The sequence below is a fragment of the Echeneis naucrates genome, chromosome 17 (genome assembly GCF_900963305.1).
Source record: "Echeneis naucrates chromosome 17, fEcheNa1.1, whole genome shotgun sequence".
In the NCBI taxonomy this organism is placed as follows: Eukaryota; Metazoa; Chordata; class Actinopteri; order Carangiformes; family Echeneidae; genus Echeneis; species Echeneis naucrates.
Window position 1 is genome coordinate 6,775,543 of NC_042527.1, and position 19,180 is coordinate 6,794,722.

The 19,180-nt window shown below is 41.3% G+C and overlaps 2 protein-coding genes across 2 annotated transcripts; both read right to left on the reverse strand.

Moving 5' to 3' along the window:
• Nucleotides 1-177: 177 nt before the first annotated feature.
• Nucleotides 178-4,333, reverse strand: tada1 (transcriptional adaptor 1). The gene is made up of 8 exons (XM_029525277.1): nucleotides 4,234-4,333; nucleotides 3,774-3,865; nucleotides 3,603-3,668; nucleotides 3,207-3,301; nucleotides 2,919-3,131; nucleotides 2,026-2,177; nucleotides 1,712-1,868; nucleotides 178-980 (listed from the first exon to the last, which is right to left on the reverse strand). The coding sequence occupies exons 1-8, from the start codon at nucleotides 4,305-4,307 to the stop codon at nucleotides 828-830; spliced, it is 1,002 nt and encodes a 333-aa protein (XP_029381137.1). The 5' UTR covers nucleotides 4,308-4,333; the 3' UTR covers nucleotides 178-827.
• A 4,181-nt stretch (nucleotides 4,334-8,514) lies between these two features.
• On the reverse strand, nucleotides 8,515-18,065 carry angptl1b (angiopoietin-like 1b). Its single transcript, XM_029524891.1, has 5 exons — nucleotides 17,871-18,065; nucleotides 13,821-14,659; nucleotides 12,305-12,498; nucleotides 10,965-11,235; nucleotides 8,515-10,333 (listed from the first exon to the last, which is right to left on the reverse strand). Exons 2-5 carry the CDS (start codon nucleotides 14,620-14,622, stop codon nucleotides 10,146-10,148), a joined length of 1,455 nt encoding a protein of 484 aa, XP_029380751.1. The 5' UTR covers nucleotides 14,623-14,659; nucleotides 17,871-18,065; the 3' UTR covers nucleotides 8,515-10,145.
• Between the last annotated feature and the right edge of the window lie 1,115 nt (nucleotides 18,066-19,180).

Sequence of the window (19,180 nt, forward strand, 5' to 3'; positions counted from 1 at the left end):
TTTTTTGACAGATGAGACAGGGATGTTTGGTGGGTTTGACCACACACACCCACAGTGTTTTCACTTACCCACAGGGTATGCTTCGCTGACATCTGCCACACCTGTTACTATTTCAATCCTCCCTTTGCCTGTCTTTCATTTGAATCAGAGCTAATCATTATTATAACATCAGCCTGACACGAGGGCTGATGAGCCAGCTTGACTAAAAAACACCTGGGAATTTTTTTTTTTTTTTTAATTGGTTTGTGCAGTATGTGGGCACACAGTCGTGCACACAATGCTATAGGATTACATATGGCTTGTTGTATTTACTAAGAGTTATCAACAGATAGGTGCATATCTGAAAACATGCACAAAATCAACTGTAGGCAACAAAGTTATATTTGATTCTATTTAGACTTCTTACCCACAAATGCTTTAGCCGCAATACTAGGTTGTAGTGGCTGGCGTTATATTCTGGAATTAAATTTGTATCCATAAAATTAGATTTTCACTATATGACAGAAGCTTCAAATGCTGGCTGGTCCACTGCCAAAATGGCTGGTGGACCAGACAAAAATAAAGCCACTAATCTGCCAGCTATTGGCTGGAGCTGACATCCCAGTCTATGCCCACTGTCCAGCTCTGTTGTTTCATCCTGCCCCACTCATCTGTTTATGTTTCTGTACAATATGAATGTGATTTTTCAGGTCTTAGAAGATTTGTAGAGATAAAAAACAAACAAAACAAAAACACACTGTTACCCATTCATTTCCATTTAGGGAATATTTTTGTGTTTGGTTCTTCATGATGTCCACAGTTCATATAGAGTCCAGTGTAAGTAGTTTTCAGCTGACGAGGACGCCATCTTTCGCAGCAAGCCGTTGCCGGTGGACGCGGTCTTGTTCTAATTCTTCGTGGCTGGGATGCCAGAGCCGTGAGAGGATGCGCTCCATGTTCAGGGCATACATAGTGTGAGAAGGCATTACGCCATGGTGAACCTACAGCAAGCAAATGATGCAAACAAGATAACACTCTCTAAATGTCTGATATTTTTAAGACAACAGGCCATAATTCATCATGTGAACAAATTGACAAACGAGGCAATTACATAGTTCCAAGCAGAGCAAAGCTCTCTATGACCACAAAAAAAACTAACAAGAAAAACAAATTCACACTGTTGTCATGTCACGAATAATATTCTCAATAAATTCAATAATTTTTCTGTGACCATGTGTGACATATTCAGAAAAATATCATGACAATACACAACTTTAATGATGCTCATTGAATGCGACACACTATATAAGGCTCTTTGATTGTAAGGTAATATGTCTTCACATCTATATATAAAACTTGTTTAAGATGAGATTAATATAACAATATATGATCAATTAATGATTTGGTCCACAAACTTAAAAAAAAGGAAAAAAAATCCACCAAAAGTTCTTGTTAAAATACCATAAAACCTGATTTTTTTCAAATAGCTGGTCTTGTCTAACCAAGAGTCAAAAGAGTGTTCAGTTTTGTGGTAAAAGACCCAAAACAGCTTATATTTTCAGCTCTGTTATGTGCACTTTTATCAATTACATCCAATGCTTGTATAATTCTGTCAAAAAAAGTGTCCTTTGAAATATCGAAAGTCTATTTGAAAAGTCTCATCTTAGTTGTTGCAAAAACACAAGATACTAAGTCTGCTTAACCAGAAACGGGCATGAGCACATTTTCTTACCCGTAAAGCCTCCAGTAGATCAAACAAGTTGATTGGAGAAAGGGGTGCAGGAAGACTGGCAGCGGAACAAGCCAATAAGTGAACAGCTTGCTGTTCCGCCTCATCAGGTGACACTTGAGGTGGTGGGCCAGCAGGGAGAGAAGCACTTGGAGGAGGACTACACAAAAGAGAAGGTTAACATCATTGAGTTGAAAAATGTGATCGTCACACCACTCATGGAAAAAATTACTTTTAAAAACATGAAGGGCAATTCAGCATTAAATCTTTTTGTGCTTCATGCTTCTTAGTTAATATAAGCTCATTGTTTTCCCTACCATTCAGTAACACTGTGGTAGGCAGCAAGGCTGTTTTTCAGATAAGGCTGGGGCGTGACATCACTGCCAAAGGCATAAGGGAAGTGACCATCCCTTAACCGATATGCCTTCCTCCGAGTGATTACAGCAGTCAGAACATCTTTCAAGTGGTGCTGAAATAAATCCAAGCAGTTAGTAAACTGTTTCCCAGTTTCCTGAGTAAACACAGCTGACAGTCACACAAAATTAGTAATGCAGAAAATAAATCTCTTTGCAAAGACACGGTGACTCTGAAATATTCCGTTCCAAAATGAATTTAGACTAAACCGAGACTACCAGGGTCTGAGTTTGTACTGACCTTATGGATAATTTAAGACATTTGCATGAATAAATGATATGCTTCCTGAGGACACACTTCCTCCCATACAGCATGACGTCGTACACCAAGACAGAGGCAAAGAAGTAACTTTGTAATAACTAATAGAAATAGCAGAAGAATAGCTAAATATAAATATGTTAAAAAACTGTGAAATTCTATATCACATCATTTAAACACGTCTTCACTAGACATGAATACTGCAGCAACATTTAACTACTTTATTTTCTGTGGTTATTTTTTGAATATGGGTGTGGGGCCTGGTCAGTTACCTTTGCTGGGAATGTGAGCATTTATTGGGTCACTTGGATAATTAAAACACAAATATAAGAAAGTTAGGACTATCCAGTTCTGCAGATGATAGTCCGTCTTGGAACATCTACACATTACTGAATCATGTGCCGAGTGAGGTGTTTGTAATGTCCAGCTTCAGTTCAAATGACAATTACATACACTCATTTTTGCATACCCACATTTGCTGTTTGTTCATCAAATCCATCCAACACACACACATACAGAGTGAACAGTTCTTACAAACCTCTACAGCATAAATCATGGTGCTGACGGCATCATCTGTGACGTTGTCCAGACCTAGCTCGAACGCTGTCACCATCATGCGGGCCTCCAGCTGGCCCCGCGTGGGCAGCAGCAGCGTGTGGGCGCTGAGACGCAGCTCCTCCTCCTCACCTCCCACCTCTCGTGGACTGAAGGGATGGGCAGCACTCAGAGGGTTCTGAGGCTGGAAACGGTGCTATACATGATAGAAGCATGGCATAAAGTCAGTGGGTCAGACATCTTAGATAGGCGCTTTAAGATAGTTACTTACATCAAACTTCTGTCTTGAGGAGCATTTTTTCTTCCCTTTTGGTTTACCCGGCTTTGAGGCAGAGCCACCTTGCCACTGTAATGGTCCAGTGCCCTCTAGAGGACAAAACACGAGAAACACTCGCTGCATCAGACACCTTAAGCAAAGCATGCCATTTAAAGCAATGTTTACTTGCAAATATCTACAATTCTCATCGTTGATAATTTCTTTCTTACACTTGAGCAATGAATCATCTACATTGTTTCTCTCTCTATCTATTAATACCCGTATATTTTCATGCTATATACATGGCAAATAGTACTGAGAGACATAGCACTGATCCTTAACTATAGTTTGAACACAGATAACAGCTCACATGCTGCTTGAAACACATAAGATGATTAAAAACCTTCCTACCCGGCGTGGAGACGATGATCTGGCAGCGTGTGAGAATGGCCAAGAGAAAATCATTGTGAACATGGACTGCAGAGCAAAAAGGAGGGAAATAAGAAGTGAAAAACACTTCAACAAATACCAACAACTTTTCAACATAAACATCGATGCCGGAATGCATTTCTGGCAACCAACCATTCTCCTGTGCCAACAGGCGACGGGCCTCAATGTCAAACTCCTCCTTACTGATCTTTTGTTTGAACCACAGCTTCAGATTTGCCCAGTAACTGCACGGATACAACAATTACATTACAAAAAACATAACATAGTTATTTTATAAACATACCCATCAGTTTACATGCACCTTGTAGCCACCTTTATTATTTTATGTTTTCGTTTCACCTCATACAAACTAAACATATAATTTTTTTATATTTAAAAGCCGTTCTCATACAAATCCACAGTTAAGTGAGAGGATAAACAGACCGACGAATAATTAGCGTTTATTTTGTATCATTACATCAGCACCTAATGATGGATGCTGCAAGCATTAGCAAGCGTTAGCATGCGAGTTAACGTCGATGCTGCTCCCAAGCAACCGGTTCAAAAGTTAGCGAAAGGAAAAGAAAATACACAGAAACATAACGTTACGTACTGCTTGACATTATCTCCAATTGCATCAGTTAAATTTTTCTTCGCAATTTCAAGCTCGCTAGCATGAGCCGCCATAGCGTTGGTAAACTCCTAGACTGACGTCATCATCCAGTGACGATACGCCCCGCCTCCTTCTTTTGTATCCGTAAACTTTATTGCACCACTGAATGTTGTTTTAACACACCGGATAGAAAAAAAAATTCTCTTGTTTCTGCCGTTTTTACTAAACAAGAGCAGCACTGAACTGTTTACCCACACACCTAGCTGTAATGACGGAACAGTTGTTATGTTGGAAGTTATAAAAGGTCAAAGTTGAGCAATAAAGCTGCGTGATATTTTATCTATTGGTGTCTTTAATGTCTGCCAATATGCACTCATGAGTGACCTCTTTGTCAATATATTTATTGTAAACTGAGATCACATACGATTTGCTCTCAGTTGTGTCTTTATGTGCTTTCTTGTCCATCCCATTACCTCTCTGAGTTTTCTGACCACTTGTATGTAGTTCGATTCAATTTCAATTCGAGTCTTTATTCGATTAGCATTCGATATTAATCCCCAACTAAATACATAGAAGATTTACCTCAGATGAAGCCATCGAAAAGGTGTAGGCTAAAGCTCATGGTCATTACCCTTTTTTACCAAACAACTTCAGCAAGACAACTCTTAAACAATATGGGCTGAGATACACAAAAAGAATTTAAAACAAACAAACTTAGAGTCATCTTAGAGTAAATAAGCAAATAAAGCTCCATAACAATACTGATAGCAAGCACAAAAAAGTTTCAGTATATTAGTTTACATTAGTAGACATTGAGAGAACATGGTCGAGCTCTCATCCACCAGATGGCATCATAGCATCATTCAAATCCTACAAGCCTCAACATTAAAATCTAGCTGTAACAGAACTGTGAAGCTCATTAGATCAGTGCATTTGCTGTGTGATATGCTTTATTAAAGCATCAGCACACATAATAGGTCAGGGTGCATTTAAACCGCAAATTGTATTGTAGTCACATGTTCTATCAACATCTATTCAATGTAATAAAAGTTGGGTTGTAGGGTCAATGTTCAAATCTAATCAATGCCAAGAGCAAGACCACAGACAACTTTAACAATATTTCATTGGCAACAGAGAAAGTGAATGTAAATGATATCTCCTTCAAGCATTAGGGGTGCATCACAAATGATCATTTTAAATTATGTTTTTGTTTTGGCCCATATATAGAAATTACCCATAGGATGGTTCCTGCCAATACAAAGTTAGCTGCATAAATCTGGCTATAGTTTTAATAAAAAAAGTCACCCCCCCCCCCCCCCCCCAAAAAAAAAAAAAAAAGGCTAAATCCTATTTTTCCTATCTACTTCCCTGGCCACAAATCCCTCACATCTGTTGTCACTTTAGAGCACAGCGCTTAAAATGTGAACTACTCTTTCATGAAGACACTATATTTCTGCTCTTTCATTTAGATGTTGTGGTAGGATGACCAGGTGACTTCAGAACAAGTGAAAGAATGTTTTTCATCCCACAAAATTTCATTCCGTTTTGGCCATGGCAGGACTTGAATGTAATTTGACCACAATTTGGTCTAGGCTCAATTAAGCCTGAGGCATGAAATCCTGAATATCTTTCTCCAAAAGATCTGCTATTCGTATCCCTTTTTGGTGCTATTGAGTTGCAAGTTTTTCGTTCAGCTGAAAGATATATGTAGAATTCTTTGTTAGTAGCTAAAAGAAAAGACCCAAACTAGTACCACAGCACAGCGAGCCTTCTTTTCTTCTCTGCAGGATTCAATGTAACATATTTCTGTAGTTTCCTCTGTTGTCCTCTGTGGCTCTATGGCTTATGTCTCTCATGTCTCTCTTGAGCAGATTTAGGCTGGGGGGCCCTCCTGTTTTTAACTGTCTGCAATGGTGTAAAAACAGTTGGGTAGTCAGGTTGCTTGCTCCTTTGGCTTTGTCACCCCAGGCGGTCACGAACCCTTAAACAGCCCTCCATGACTAATGCCATTCATTACAATAGCTATATACTAGAGTCATATATTCAGAACACATACATTCAATAGTGATAGTGTAAATGATTAGTGTACATTCAGTTCTAATGCTGACTCCACACTGTTCAGGAAACACGTTTGACAACGTAAGGGGTTTTAAGGTTTGAGTCTAGAATAAACAAGCATTTCATGCTAACCACATGAACAATGAAAACCATCTGAATTTTTAGTTCCTAATGCATCCATTTGAGAGACTGAACGGCTGCTATTGAGCAGATGAAACTCCAGGAGCACATGTCTCAGAGCTCAAATTTCCCACTGTTTGTTATCTCTGGGTTGTGATCAGTGTTCAGATTGTCTTATTTCTGTCAGTAAAACCTCATGAAAATGATTTTCATTTTCACAATCTACGCACTCACTTGTGTGCCGCACAGCTTAATAAAATATCATCCTACTGTATGTTTTAGTTGAGTAAGGGAGTGTGGAAACTTAAGCTGTCTGCAGCTCAGCGAGCCTCCCCAGATCCCTTCAAGTGATCATCCATCTTAAACAAGTCACTGTTAAGGTTTAAAAGGGCACTTCAGAATGAACTTAGTTATGGGATTGTTTAGCTGGCCCAGTTAGGGCAAGAATTAGTCATGTTGCTTATTTAAAAAAAAAAAAAAAAAAACAGCTCCACATCCTGACTGTTAATTTGCTGGTTGACACTAGCTGAGCATTTGAGGGCTAATGAGTCACTCTCACAGACGTTCTACTAACAACAGATGTTTTTTTAGCAAACAGCAATGAAATGTGGAGCCATGTTCTTCCAGAAATCTTCTGCGCCTGGTGCCATTTTGGTGGTGAAATTCGTAGACGGTGGAGCTTCACTCAGCGACAAAGAAGGCTTTCACCTCTAAAACCTCCATCAGACCACACGGCAGCAGCACTCAGCCGTCCTCAGTCTGCTGGCCAGGTATTTGAGGTGGTACAGGCCCAAGTGTGGTCCCCTCACAGGAGTCAGTGATGTCACCGTAGGACGATGTCACGTAGGAGTTGGGTTTTTGTGGGCTAATCGCAGATTTCCATATGCCCATGAGAATGTTTAGTGTGAGGGTTCAGTGTGTGGTGGGCAAAGTCATTGGAAGACATCAGTTACAGCTCCAGTGGTGACTGAGCATCCCACACTGGCAGCCTGTGCAGTATTTAGTACTGACGTTTGAGAGGCAGGTTTGTGACAAGATGGTGGCCCATTATAAGGAACTTTAATCCTGAACTGTTGCAGAAGAGCTGCTCATTGGCCAACGGAAGAAGATTGGACAGACACACTATCCAAGCTCTATGAATGCACAAGTGCCATATTCAAAGGACAAGTGTGCTCAGAATGCTATGTGTTCAATTATTTACTTAGAGGAAAGTGGAATATTTGAAAAATGCATTTGTGCATCATGTCTGTATGGTAAACATGAAGCCATCGAGCCAGTGGAACACAGCACACTGTGTTCATAGTGAAAAGGAAATCCACCAAATCTCTTCTGAATCTCACGTTTTCTGGTTACAACCATGTGTAAAAATGTGTGGTTCATGGGTAGTTGCATGTTGCATGTTTCAGAGCAACCCAAAGAACCACAGCTTGTATTTTTTACATTTAGTTTTTCAGAAAGATAAAACCAGATCTAACACGCTATTTGCTGAGCGTTAAACATGCTGGTAAGGTTAGTTAAATTTTGGACCGAGCCAATCTTGTTATTTCTACTTCCAGTTTTTATGGTGAGGTGAGCTAGCTGACTTCATTTGCTACAAAAACGGAACGGCTAAAAAAAAAACGGCTAAAAACGGAAAAAAAGAAAGAAAGAAAAGGAAATGTAATTCAGGTTGAGAGCCAGATTTGAGGTGATGACTAGTCTTGTCTTCATCCAGCCAACCACAGAAATGTGTTGCCACTTAAAATGGGATGTCTTTGCTTTGTTTTCATCTTTTGAGAGGTCTCATTAATGCTGAATACAGATTTGCTTCAGGGTTTCAGTGGGGAACTTCTTGAGCGCTTCCCTGCATGAGGATTTATGGCTGCTTATCTGTTCGACACAACAATGACTCACACCCAGGAGATAAAGCTGGAATGTGCATGTAATCTTAACAAAGATAAACACTAGATAAGCGCGTACTAATTATGCCCTGGCTAACTGTGTAAATCACCACATGAAATGAGCTCTGTCAGTATTCCAGTGAAATGTCTCCCCCAAAGTGACCCTACATGTTTGTCCTTCCAATCATTGTGACTCATAGGTTTCAATTTTTATTGCCTTAATTTGAAAATCGTGACGCCATTTTTATTAGATTCTGCTTTTTTTTTATGTCTATAAACATGTTTCCCTGTCCAGCTGGGCCCCTGTGCTTTGTGTTTTCACTGTCTTAGGTTTGTTAAAGAGATGGGTGTGAGGGGTTTTGTGGTCAATAAGAAAAACAACACAATATAAGAGTCTATTTTCAGCTCAGAGACCAAAGACTGTTTGTCTTTCATGTGTGTTGTGTATGCAATACTCTTGTTCAAAGCAGCCCCACTAGTTCAAGCCACCAAGCCCCCCTCTCCTCTGGGAAGGTTTCCCCAAAAGGATACCCCTTTCCTTCCATACCGGTGATTACAGAGTGCAGGAGCCCATGACTTTGTCAATGAAAGATATTTTTACGAAAACATACAGTTCCAGCACTTTTGTGTGGAAAGAATGTAAATTTCTCTGTATTTAAAAGGAAGGGGAGGAGGAGGGGGTAACTTGGAAATTTGGACCATTTCCATCCCGGTACATCCCCTCCCTCCCTCGCTCTCTGCCCTCTTCCCTTCTCTCTCGTCTTTTTCACTCTTCATCCTGTCTGGCTTTAAGCAGCGTGCTTCTCACTGTCTGTCCCAGCAGCTATAATTCTCGAGACCCTTGTCGACATTTTTCTTGGTTGAAAACCACTCAGAACAAAATGTAATTCCATCTTTTTTTCTCTAAACAATGCTTGGTTTTCCCACAGTCATGCTGGAATTTAATGAACAGCCAAATGAGAAAAACATATAAGGGGCTATTTCCATACGTGCAAAGCACACTTTGAGAATGGTTGTCATATATACAGCGGAGGACATTAGTTATTTTCTGTAGGCTGGTTCACTGTTCCCCTCTGGATATCCAGCCCTTTTCACTGTTTTGATAAGTTAATTGTACACATAAATTACAGTTCGTGGTCATCTGCACTTGGATAAAGTAGCTTCACACACAGTCACCAATCATGCCATATTAACTGAAGGGAGAAAAAATATAATCAGTACTGTTTCTACATTATAAAAACATGTATTTAAACCAACTCATCAGCCTTTTTGAAATCTGCAAGTGAATACAGAGTCTAAATAAACCTGCATAGGTATCAAAAAATATACTCTCCAGCTCCCAGCAAGTACAGGACATGTTTATCTTGGCGAGGTAGGAAGAGATTCATTTCGATCTTGTAACTCTAAAGTGTATGTATGAAATCAATCTCAATGTAGTTCTGTGAGGATGTGGTGCCTCATCTTCACTGGATCACCTAGTAATGAGGAAAATACTGACTGACACCTTGAACTACATAACTGCAAAACATTGGCAGTTATTTTTAATTTACTTTTACCATGATATGTAGTTTGTGGTTAAAGGAGCTGAATGGCTTAGTATAAATAACCATATCCTCTAAATCCCTCTAAGTGTGCATCTAAGATATATAAAGAGAAGAAATTTCAAACAGTCTATCTCTGTTACAAGAGGCAACTGAAGTCACTACTGATGGTTGGTAATCTCCACCGGTGTGGGTCTTCTATCTTAGATCAACCAGTTGCTGATGTGACAAAATAGTCAACCCTTAGAATGAGGTTCAAGTGTAACCTGGCCTCCATAGCTGCCCGAGGACCAGCCTGGTTTAGAGTACTTCTTCAGTCTATGGGCCTGATCATCATACGGACACCTTTCATGGAGTAGAAGCCTCCCCCATAATCGGCCCAGAAGATCCCATCTTGGAACTTGCTTCGGTAGATACCACCAGCGTACCACACACCATTGAGATTGGCTTGGCCACAAGTATTGTACCACCAGCCTCCTTTATGGAAATGGGCACAGTTACCTGTTGTGGAAAATTAACGGTGTAGATTATTATTAGCTCTATGAAGAGAGATTGATTGAAAAATGAGATCATCTTAAACATTGATTGAGGTCACTGCTTTTTTCTTTTGGCTTTTCGTGGAAAATAGTGACTCACTGCCTCTGGCACTTTTTGCTTGTTACTGCAACCGTGTCATGGCTCATGGAAAAAAGTTATGTTTTGCAATGGCATAAAGTAAATATTTTTCAGCTAACACATCAAAACCTTGCTCTGTTCACATTGCTGCCCAGGCCCACACTGCTGGGTTTTCCACTATAGTAAGTTCTTTATTTTCAAAAACAAGCTGATTCAAGTTTTAGCCTTAAAAAGGTGAGGTGGACGTCACATGATTTATTTTTATTTTTTTTAAATCTCGACACCACATTTTTTTTTTTCAGCATTGTGGAATTTGGACATAGGATGAATCATTGTTTTTTTTTTACCTTCAGAGTGTCATGTTTTTGACCAGCAAAGAAGAACTGTATCTAAGTTTTTCATTGAGAGTGCGAAAGCTCAACATCTTGGAACCAGTCAGATCAAACTTTTAAAGTAGGGGCTTGATCATTTTCTTAAATACAGCCCATCACTAAGAGGCGACACAATGCATATCTACCTGAGAAGGCATCCTTGTCTCTATCCAGAGTTGTGAACTGTTTGCCATTATGACTGCTGAGGGAGTCCCCGGCGTTGCCCTGGTAGGTGCCTAGCCTCAGGCGGTAGCCCTCACTCTCTGGCTCTAGGTGGAAACTGCTGTACTGGGCATAGACCTTTTTGCCCATCCAGTCCTCCAGCTCCACCAAAAGCTTGTAGTCCCCCTGCCTTCCCAGCTTGTAGATGCCTTCCAGACCAAGCCAGAATTCTCCATCTATGTTGCCAAAGCCGCTCTGAGTCAAAGAGAGATCAAAAGGAAGGTTACAGAAAAAGTACCGTAAATAATTATCATTGTTTGTTATGCGGTATCCCATGGAGTTTAGAAACATGAGAATTGTTAGGAGCTTTGGAAGAGGCTGAGGGATTGTTATCAGGTCAAATGAAAACTTTTTTTGTTTTGTTTTGTTTTTGATGACATTTTGCTCATGACTCTGTAGTTAAGAAATACCTCAAAAGCAAAGGACTGAAACCCTGTCTTTGACATTCCTGAGAGTGACGCGCTGTTCAGTGCTTAGAGGAAAATAAGCATCTACTTCTTCAGAATGGCTCATCACCCAAACTGCACAGATCTGTTGGATCAAATGGAACGGTGAAACTGGAATGGGATGCTTGTGTCGAATAACCTCAAGCAATCTACATCTGGCGATGCGCCTTCAGAACACTTCACTTGGTAAAGGAGTTTGAGGTTTGTGATTGTGGATTAGCTATGTGAGCCAGCAGATGATGAATGATTTAGGGTTTCGGTCCAGGGCCTCCTCGCTGCTGCCGTGTGTGTAAATGTGGTGGCTTTGTGGGAGAGCGCAGAAGCAAATCAATGTTGAGGAAGGTAATTTAGCTTGCAGTTACACATGCACAAGCCTGCCTGGACTGAATGGAACACGAACTGCTGAGGCTGCCAGCAGCGATATACTCCTTCTCATTCGTACAGAGCTTTGATGAGTGGGCTCTATAGTGCGGTGCAGTAAGCCAACCGTCTATCCATCCAGGAAGGCATCATAGTAGCCGTGGTTTTGGAAACAAATGCTTGCAGATTGCGCTTTGGAACATACCCTCCTAGTGAGCCGTCTAATATTTCATAATGGGAATCTCAAACCAAGTGACCTCAGACGAATAGTGCTGCGTTATATTTTACAGTAAGTGAAAACACAAGGACACAGTCCCAAAGACCCCAGATGGTTCCTTTACTTGGGTCATATTGCGGCCCCACTGTTGTCTCTGAGAAATTCAAGCATTATGGTATGTTGATCCATGAGGGGAGAGAGAAAAAAAGGAGACAGGGCGATGATGTGTCATTGTCATCACCTTGTAGTTGTCCCAGTTCCTGAAGAAGTTAACTGATCCGTCTCTCCGGGTCTGGATGACAGTCCAGCCTCCGTTGTCTATGTCTTGTTCACACCAGACCTGCACGGGCCTCTCTGCCTCATCTGGACTGATCAGGTACATGCCGCTGGTGCTATGGCCAGCTTCCTGTGCTTCAAGACAGTCTCTGAATGGGCCTGAATGGGAAGACACAACAAAGGCATGTGGCAATCACCACTGTATAACACACATGGACAAACTACTCAGCTAAGCTAGGTTAGTAAGCATGACAGGGTTATTTGGTGCTACCTTTCACTCTGTTACTAGTTATCCTCTTCTATCTATTTACTGTCTCACATTCTTACATATGTATAACTAACTAAAAAATAATAAAGTACCTGAATCTGGTAATGAGAAGTTAATATACAGTTTTTACCGTTGTGTCACAACTTATATACATATTACATATTGGTTGTTGTTTTGTTTTTTTTGTTGTTGTTTTTTGGGGTTAAGCAGTTGGCTGAAAATGAAATTATGATCTCAATTCAAGCTTGGCAAAATATGTAGGGACCATTTTGGGACCATTTCAGTCTCTTCTGGCGAGGATTGAAAGACAAGTGCGGGTTACATGAGGCTATGCAGTGATGAAACACTTAAGCCAGTTCCTGACACAAGTAGGAAAGGCCAGTTAAAACAAAGAAAATGAAACAGGCAGACAGTAATAGAAAACACATATGAAAGAGTCAGTTGTTTACTATTCAGGACAGCATGGAAGGATGGGGCTAATTCGGTGATTTTAATAAGAAAATAAATGGCTACATTTGAGGTCAACAAACCAAAATGCATATCCTGTTTACTCTGTTTTTAAATGGGTGAAAATGAGTCTGTTCTTTGTCAAGGTAATTTTCTTTACAAGAGTTTTCATTAAAAGCACTTGCAGCCCAGAGTTTATTGAAAGGGCAACTAACCCTCCCCCGGCTAATAATATAATACTGCAAAGGTATAGTCTGTTCGTTTTGTGAAGTTTACCAGAAGTTCATCTATTTTGTGGTTTGCAGAAGCCTATGACGCCAGCCTGGGTTCTGTCTACATCTCACATGCAATGGAACAGTCTTATGCAGGATCATTTTCATACACAGCTGCACCGAAATCCTACACACTTTATTATTCTTGGGTGAGGGCAATCTAAACGTGTCAGAAATTTCGGTTGATGAGCAAAATCGCACTGGTTAGGACTTTCTTTGCTTTGGTTTAAGTCCCCAAGCTCAATTCAAGCATTACAGCATTTTTATTTCCACTCTGGTTTGTGTTCTTTCTGTTGAGCAGGGAGCATAGTTCCAGCTGAATGTGCAGATCTGTAATCTTTGAAAATGAGGTTACTGGCCCACCTGTGGCTCCATTCAAAGTCAGAGATTGTTTCTTTGTTATGGTTGGCCTGCAAAGTCATGAGCGTTCTACATTTTACTATGACTGTTTTCGATTTTTGTTACCGAATCAAGCAATGGATGGATGGACTCACCTTCAGTGCTGAAATTTCTCTCGGGAGGTTTTTGGACTTCCAGGGTACCACTTGTGGGGGATGGCCCAGAGCGAGAGCCTCTTTCCCGAGCGAACCCTCGGGTGTGGTCCCGCTGGATCTCGTTGGTGAACCGGGGCACATTGACAGGAATATTCTCGGGTACCACCTGCACCAGCGGAGGTCCCATTGGTGGGTGCTCATGCCTGCGGCTGTAAACCTGCATACAGCGCTCTTCCAGCGCTCCGATCAACACTGACTGGTTGTTGACCAGTGCAGACAATGCTGAATATTTGGCCTCCAGCTCCCTGTACCTGGAGGCCAAGCGAAGCGACTCAGTGGTGGCATTAAGGATCCGTGTCTCCAGCTGTGCCAACTCCAGCGAGTTGTCCCTCTTCCTAATGATCTCATGCAACAGCTGCATGTAGAGTTGGGTGACCCTTGAGTTCATATTCCTGCTCTCTTTCCTCAAAAGCTTCATCTCATTTACCAAGTTGCCATCAACATCCACTACCAGCTTCAGAGTCTCCATCTCCCGTCGCTGCTTCGACAGGAGGTCACGCACGGCGGCCACATCCAGGCGCGTTACTCTGTCCTTGTCAGTTGAGTAACCCCGGGCAGCACAGATGGGGCCTGTGATCTTCTGTTCAGGGACCAAAAATGTGTAGGAGCACTTTTTATTTTCTCCATTGGCTTCTGGAGCCCTTCGTATCCGGGACAGGATGGGATTTTTGGTGAGGGCTTGGCTGTTGCTCCAGAAGGCCAAACCAAGCAGAATAAACAGGCTCCATGTTCCAGTTCCCATGGTTCTTCCACTCTTTACTAGCAACAAAGCTCAAGATCTATGAAAACAGACAATGGAGATCATTTAACTTTTAGGATAAAGTTGGTTTTATTCTTTTTTAATTTTAAACTTACATTAACTTACGTTACAACTTCCCTCCACTTTCTCTAACACTTACTAACCCTGACACTGCTAAGTCTGTTGGTTTCTAACGCATATGTGAAGCTTTAATCTTTATCTGATATTTTGTTGGATCATTGGTCCATCACTTTCAGTGCACTTCAAACCAATACCCACAAGATTGTGTTGAGAATGTTTTAGTCGCTGATTGACTCAAATTCAATTTGGCTCAAGATAAACTGTGCCCGTGCATATTATAATGAAGGAACATCACCCGTCAGTCTGTTCCAGCTCACTCATATATACTGTACTTCTTGGACGGCAGTGGAGCTCTAAGGCATAGGAAGATTATGCCACATCATGCCTTGGCTGCACGCAAAATGCTTGGTTAAGTATTTTCATTTGATTGTTGACGTAAGTGAGATATAAAATGTCACTAGACTTGTTCTTTACTTTGGTCCAACTATCGACTTCCTCTCTTGGTACCACTCATCTTGGACTTTCTTTTTTCAATTTCCTACCAGGAACGTTACCAGAGGAATATGTTGCTATGCAGATGTTTTCTTTTCTTTGCTTATCCCATATAATCCAATATAACCACTGTGCCTGCACTTCTTAAACAGTCCAAAAGTCTGACTGGTGGCATGACTCAAGGTAAAACACAAGAGTTTTGTTTAATTCTGAACGAAGTGAACATTAAAATGTATAGTGAAAATTAGCAGACTCAGAAGCAGACACAGTTGGTTTCACACATCAAGCGCCGTAGGCGTCCTGCCCTTGGCAAGCTGTAACTTCTGGTTCCCTTGTGGTGGAGTGAAAGCAGTGCCACCCACCCACCACATATCTGTAATCGTAACTCACACCTTCAGAACATTCGCTCATGGGTTGTCTTTCATTAAGGCCCTCACCACATCTGGATCAGGTGGCTGGGTGTGTAGGCGCCCTGATCTGTTTTTCATATTTCTGTAGATCTCCTGTGTAGACCTTCCATGAGCCTCCCCTATAGTCTTTCAGTGCACCTGCATTGGCTCATGTACTCACATGAGCCAATGCTAGTATGCTAAAAAAGGCAGAAAATGGAGTTCATGGCCATGAATGTCACTGAACATACAGCTGCAATGGGCAGCCATTGGCTGTCAGTGTTTTATGGATTCTTGGGCTGTAGAATTATCAGTGTAGAACAAAATGGGAGAAGTCTTCAGGTGGTTTTAATCTGGTCCCTCTAACGCATTTTATCTTCAATCATTTCACCCTTACTGGTGAAAGCAGATAAATTTGAATCTGGTGAGGAATAAAAGAAATGTATCTGAGGAGCAGCAGGGGGAGCAGGAATCCCTGATTTATGAGTAATGTTTTCTGGAGTCTATTTTTGGAAGGAAAGCCTGTGTTTTGATCTTATTGGTTTTGACAGCAAAACGAAAGGAGCAGGGGTGGGTGACGTTCAAAAATGCATGCTAAGAGCAAGAAACCCTCCTTCCATATTCAATAGCGAGGCTTGGCTCTGGAAGTAGGGCTACTGGAGAGCCAACTGCTGACTGATTTTGGCAGTTGTGCCAAATCCAACCAAAGAGCAGTCTGATGGACATGCTGAAGGAGGTTAAGTATCATCTCCTCTAACACCTCTGACAGGCACACAATATGACTTTATATCTGAACCTATCAAAAAAGAAATCCTCAGTGGATTTTAACAGATGGCAAAGAAGAAGCAGAAATAAACGAGTCCAAGACCGAGACAGCGGGGGCTTTGAATAATATCTGTGGTCTCCCCTTGATGTTTAGTTGTACTGAAGAGTCCTGACCACAGTTAATGGGACAGATCCCAGAGTATTACCTAAGCTTAAACTGCTAATGTAGCAGAATAGAGGCATTTTATCATTGTCATTGGAAAAATAGGCTTGCCTCAAGGGAAATGTATAATACCACATTTTTCTGTTTTCATAAAGCACAACAACCTCTTGACAGAAAGAGGCTGAAGCAACATTAATTTTTTAGAACTAAGTTGTTGAAGCAGGCAGCGATTTTAACTTTAACATATGGAACAATATGCTGTTTGTCACATTATAATCCATCTAAGGTAAAAAGGAAAGGAAACTTTAATGAAAACAGGCCATGTGTCAGAGCTCACAGACACTTTGGCACTGTCAGTCAGTTATTATTAAGTGGAGAATACTTTTTCCCGTCTTTCCGTAATCACAGGGCATCCCCTTCAAAAGCTCTGTCTCAGCAATTGGCTCGTCTGCACGTCTCCAGCCACACAATATGAATCTCAGTTCCCAGCCTGACAAGAGTGACACTATTTACACAGAGGCTCCTTGGCCAGGGCTGGGAATCTCATCGGCAGTTATTACCACTAGGTTTCTCTCTGTCGTTTACACCCTACTGGACTTCATCAAGTCAGCCACAGCAGCCATCTTTTTGTTGACTTTTTAAAAGGGTATTTTCTCCTCTCGTCTCCCCCCTCAGAGCCAGACCCGACCAAATCCAGCCACCTCATTTATATTAATGCAGTCTTTCCCACCAGACAGGTTTAACTTTGTGGTGGCTGGTTTTCCCAGCCCAAAGGGATGGGTGGACTCTGCCAAATGGCCCACTGAATCTAAGTGCTGCCACTGAGCTCTAACTGTCTACTTCTCCTCAATTAAAAGATTTTCCTTGACATTCAAGCCATGAAAATGCTTACCCCTGGAACGTCGCATGCGTGTCCCCAACTTTTTTTCCAACTTTATTTCAAAATACATCAGGAATAGTTTGCAAATGAAAAAGCCCCAAATTTCAGTCCAACTTCACTGCGGCTTTTGTTCTTGGCCAGCAGATTTTTTTGGACTATGCCAATTAACCCACAAATTATTCTGATGGTGCCACTGATTAAGTCCGTCTGCTGTGGGGGGATGACAGCATGTACAAGTTAGTGTACACATAGGGAATTTCATTGATGCCACATGTAGTTTAAAAACACGTATGACTGCTTAAATGTTTGATGTAAGAACCTTAGGTTGAGTCAGCTTCAACCAATAAATACCACTTCTTAAAATTTGAATTTCTGACTGATTGGTCAATTTCCATACTTAATGGGGTAGGATAGAAAACACATGCGCTCCCCATATTAATCAGCGACCTGATCGTAGAAAAACCAAAATTATAAATCTTACCTGTGTTAGCGGGTTCCCTTAGTGGTCCAGGATGTGCAGATTGGTTTAACCCAGCTTGGCGTCTCACTTGTGGTTCCTGTGCAACTTCATGCTCTCCATTTTCCTCCTCTCACTCCCATGTCTCCTTCTGCCTTTGCTCTCATTGAGAATGAAGGCCTGCATGAGCAAAGGCTGTCCACCAGGAGAGAACAGTGGAGGGTGGTCCATACACGGAGAGAGGGAGGCTGATGATGTGATTTTCTCTGTAGTTTGATCAGAGGGAGGGCCTGGCCCTGCCTCCCTCCTCTGATGTCACATAGAGTGAATGAAGGATCAGCAAGTGTCGTGAAAGAACTCAAAAATCAACTTCACCGTCATCATTTAATTCTCATAAGACATGGTTTGCAAGTTTAGTTTGTCCCCCACACATTCAATTTGTCTGTAGGGTTTGTGGTAGTTCATGACACACACATACACTCCTTCCTTCTTTCTCCTACACAAAACAACACAGTACCATCTGCCAAATTCACTCATATCTCTCAGTTTCTCACAGTCTTCTTTCTCCTCCTCACAAAGCTGTTTCCTATCAGCTCTAATCTAATGACTGAATGATTTTTGGCAATTCAGTAGCTTTGACATAATAACAGGAGGTCTGCTTTGGATGAGCACTTCTCTTGTGTTATCTCCGTATAAGGGTTGTGTGTGTCTCCCACTGTAATCCAAGAGCTATTGGCAGCTGTGTTTATTTTGTTATAAGGACAATATGTGGAGGGCTTTGCAGACAAAAAAGAAAAAAATCCCCCTTGCTAAATGTTTTGGATTTGAGGAGGAAGCACAGACTTTGATGCATGGGGATGCTCTGTGTGGGGAGGCATAGTTCAGCATGTGGGAGGACAGTTTTGCTTATGAGCAATCGAGGGAGGACATTCATAATACTGGAGTGTGTACACACATTACACAGTGTGTGGGTTTGTGTGTGACCCACATATGTGTTAGGACATATATCTGTGTATGTGTGATTGAGAGTGTCTCATAGAATAGAGGTTGTCCAATTCACATAAATAACAGCAGAAGAACAGTTTTCTGTATCTGGTCTCCACCTTGTCTGGAACAATGGCTCCCACAGTGGACGTTACATCCAACCAAGGCAGCCAAGAGAGGTTTATTTCTCACAGAAGTGTAATGCATGGACATAGAATTTCCTCACATTAAATACTACAGAGAAAAAAACATTTGTAACATTTTATATAAAACCTTATGGACCAATTGCACCATCAGCACATAAAAATATGTATGTTTATGTGAGGATCCTTATATTGCATGTGCAATTA

Excerpts from the sequence above, each read along its gene's own strand:
- tada1 (XM_029525277.1), bottom strand. The coding sequence starts at position 4,307 with ATGGCGGCTCATGCTAGCGAGCTTGAAATTGCGAAGAAAAATTTAACT. Across the intron at positions 3,866-4,233 it reads ATTGGAGATAATGTCAAGCA|TTACTGGGCAAATCTGAAGC; the intron begins GTACGTAACGTT and ends GTATCCGTGCAG. Across the intron at positions 1,869-2,025 it reads TACCACAGTGTTACTGAATG|TCCTCCTCCAAGTGCTTCTC; the intron begins GTAGGGAAAACA and ends TCTTTTGTGTAG.
- angptl1b (XM_029524891.1), bottom strand. The coding sequence starts at position 14,622 with ATGGGAACTGGAACATGGAGCCTGTTTATTCTGCTTGGTTTGGCCTTC. Across the intron at positions 12,499-13,820 it reads GAGAAATTTCAGCACTGAAG|GCCCATTCAGAGACTGTCTT; the intron begins GTGAGTCCATCC and ends CTTCCCATTCAG. Across the intron at positions 10,334-10,964 it reads AGACAAGGATGCCTTCTCAG|GTAACTGTGCCCATTTCCAT; the intron begins GTAGATATGCAT and ends TTTCCACAACAG.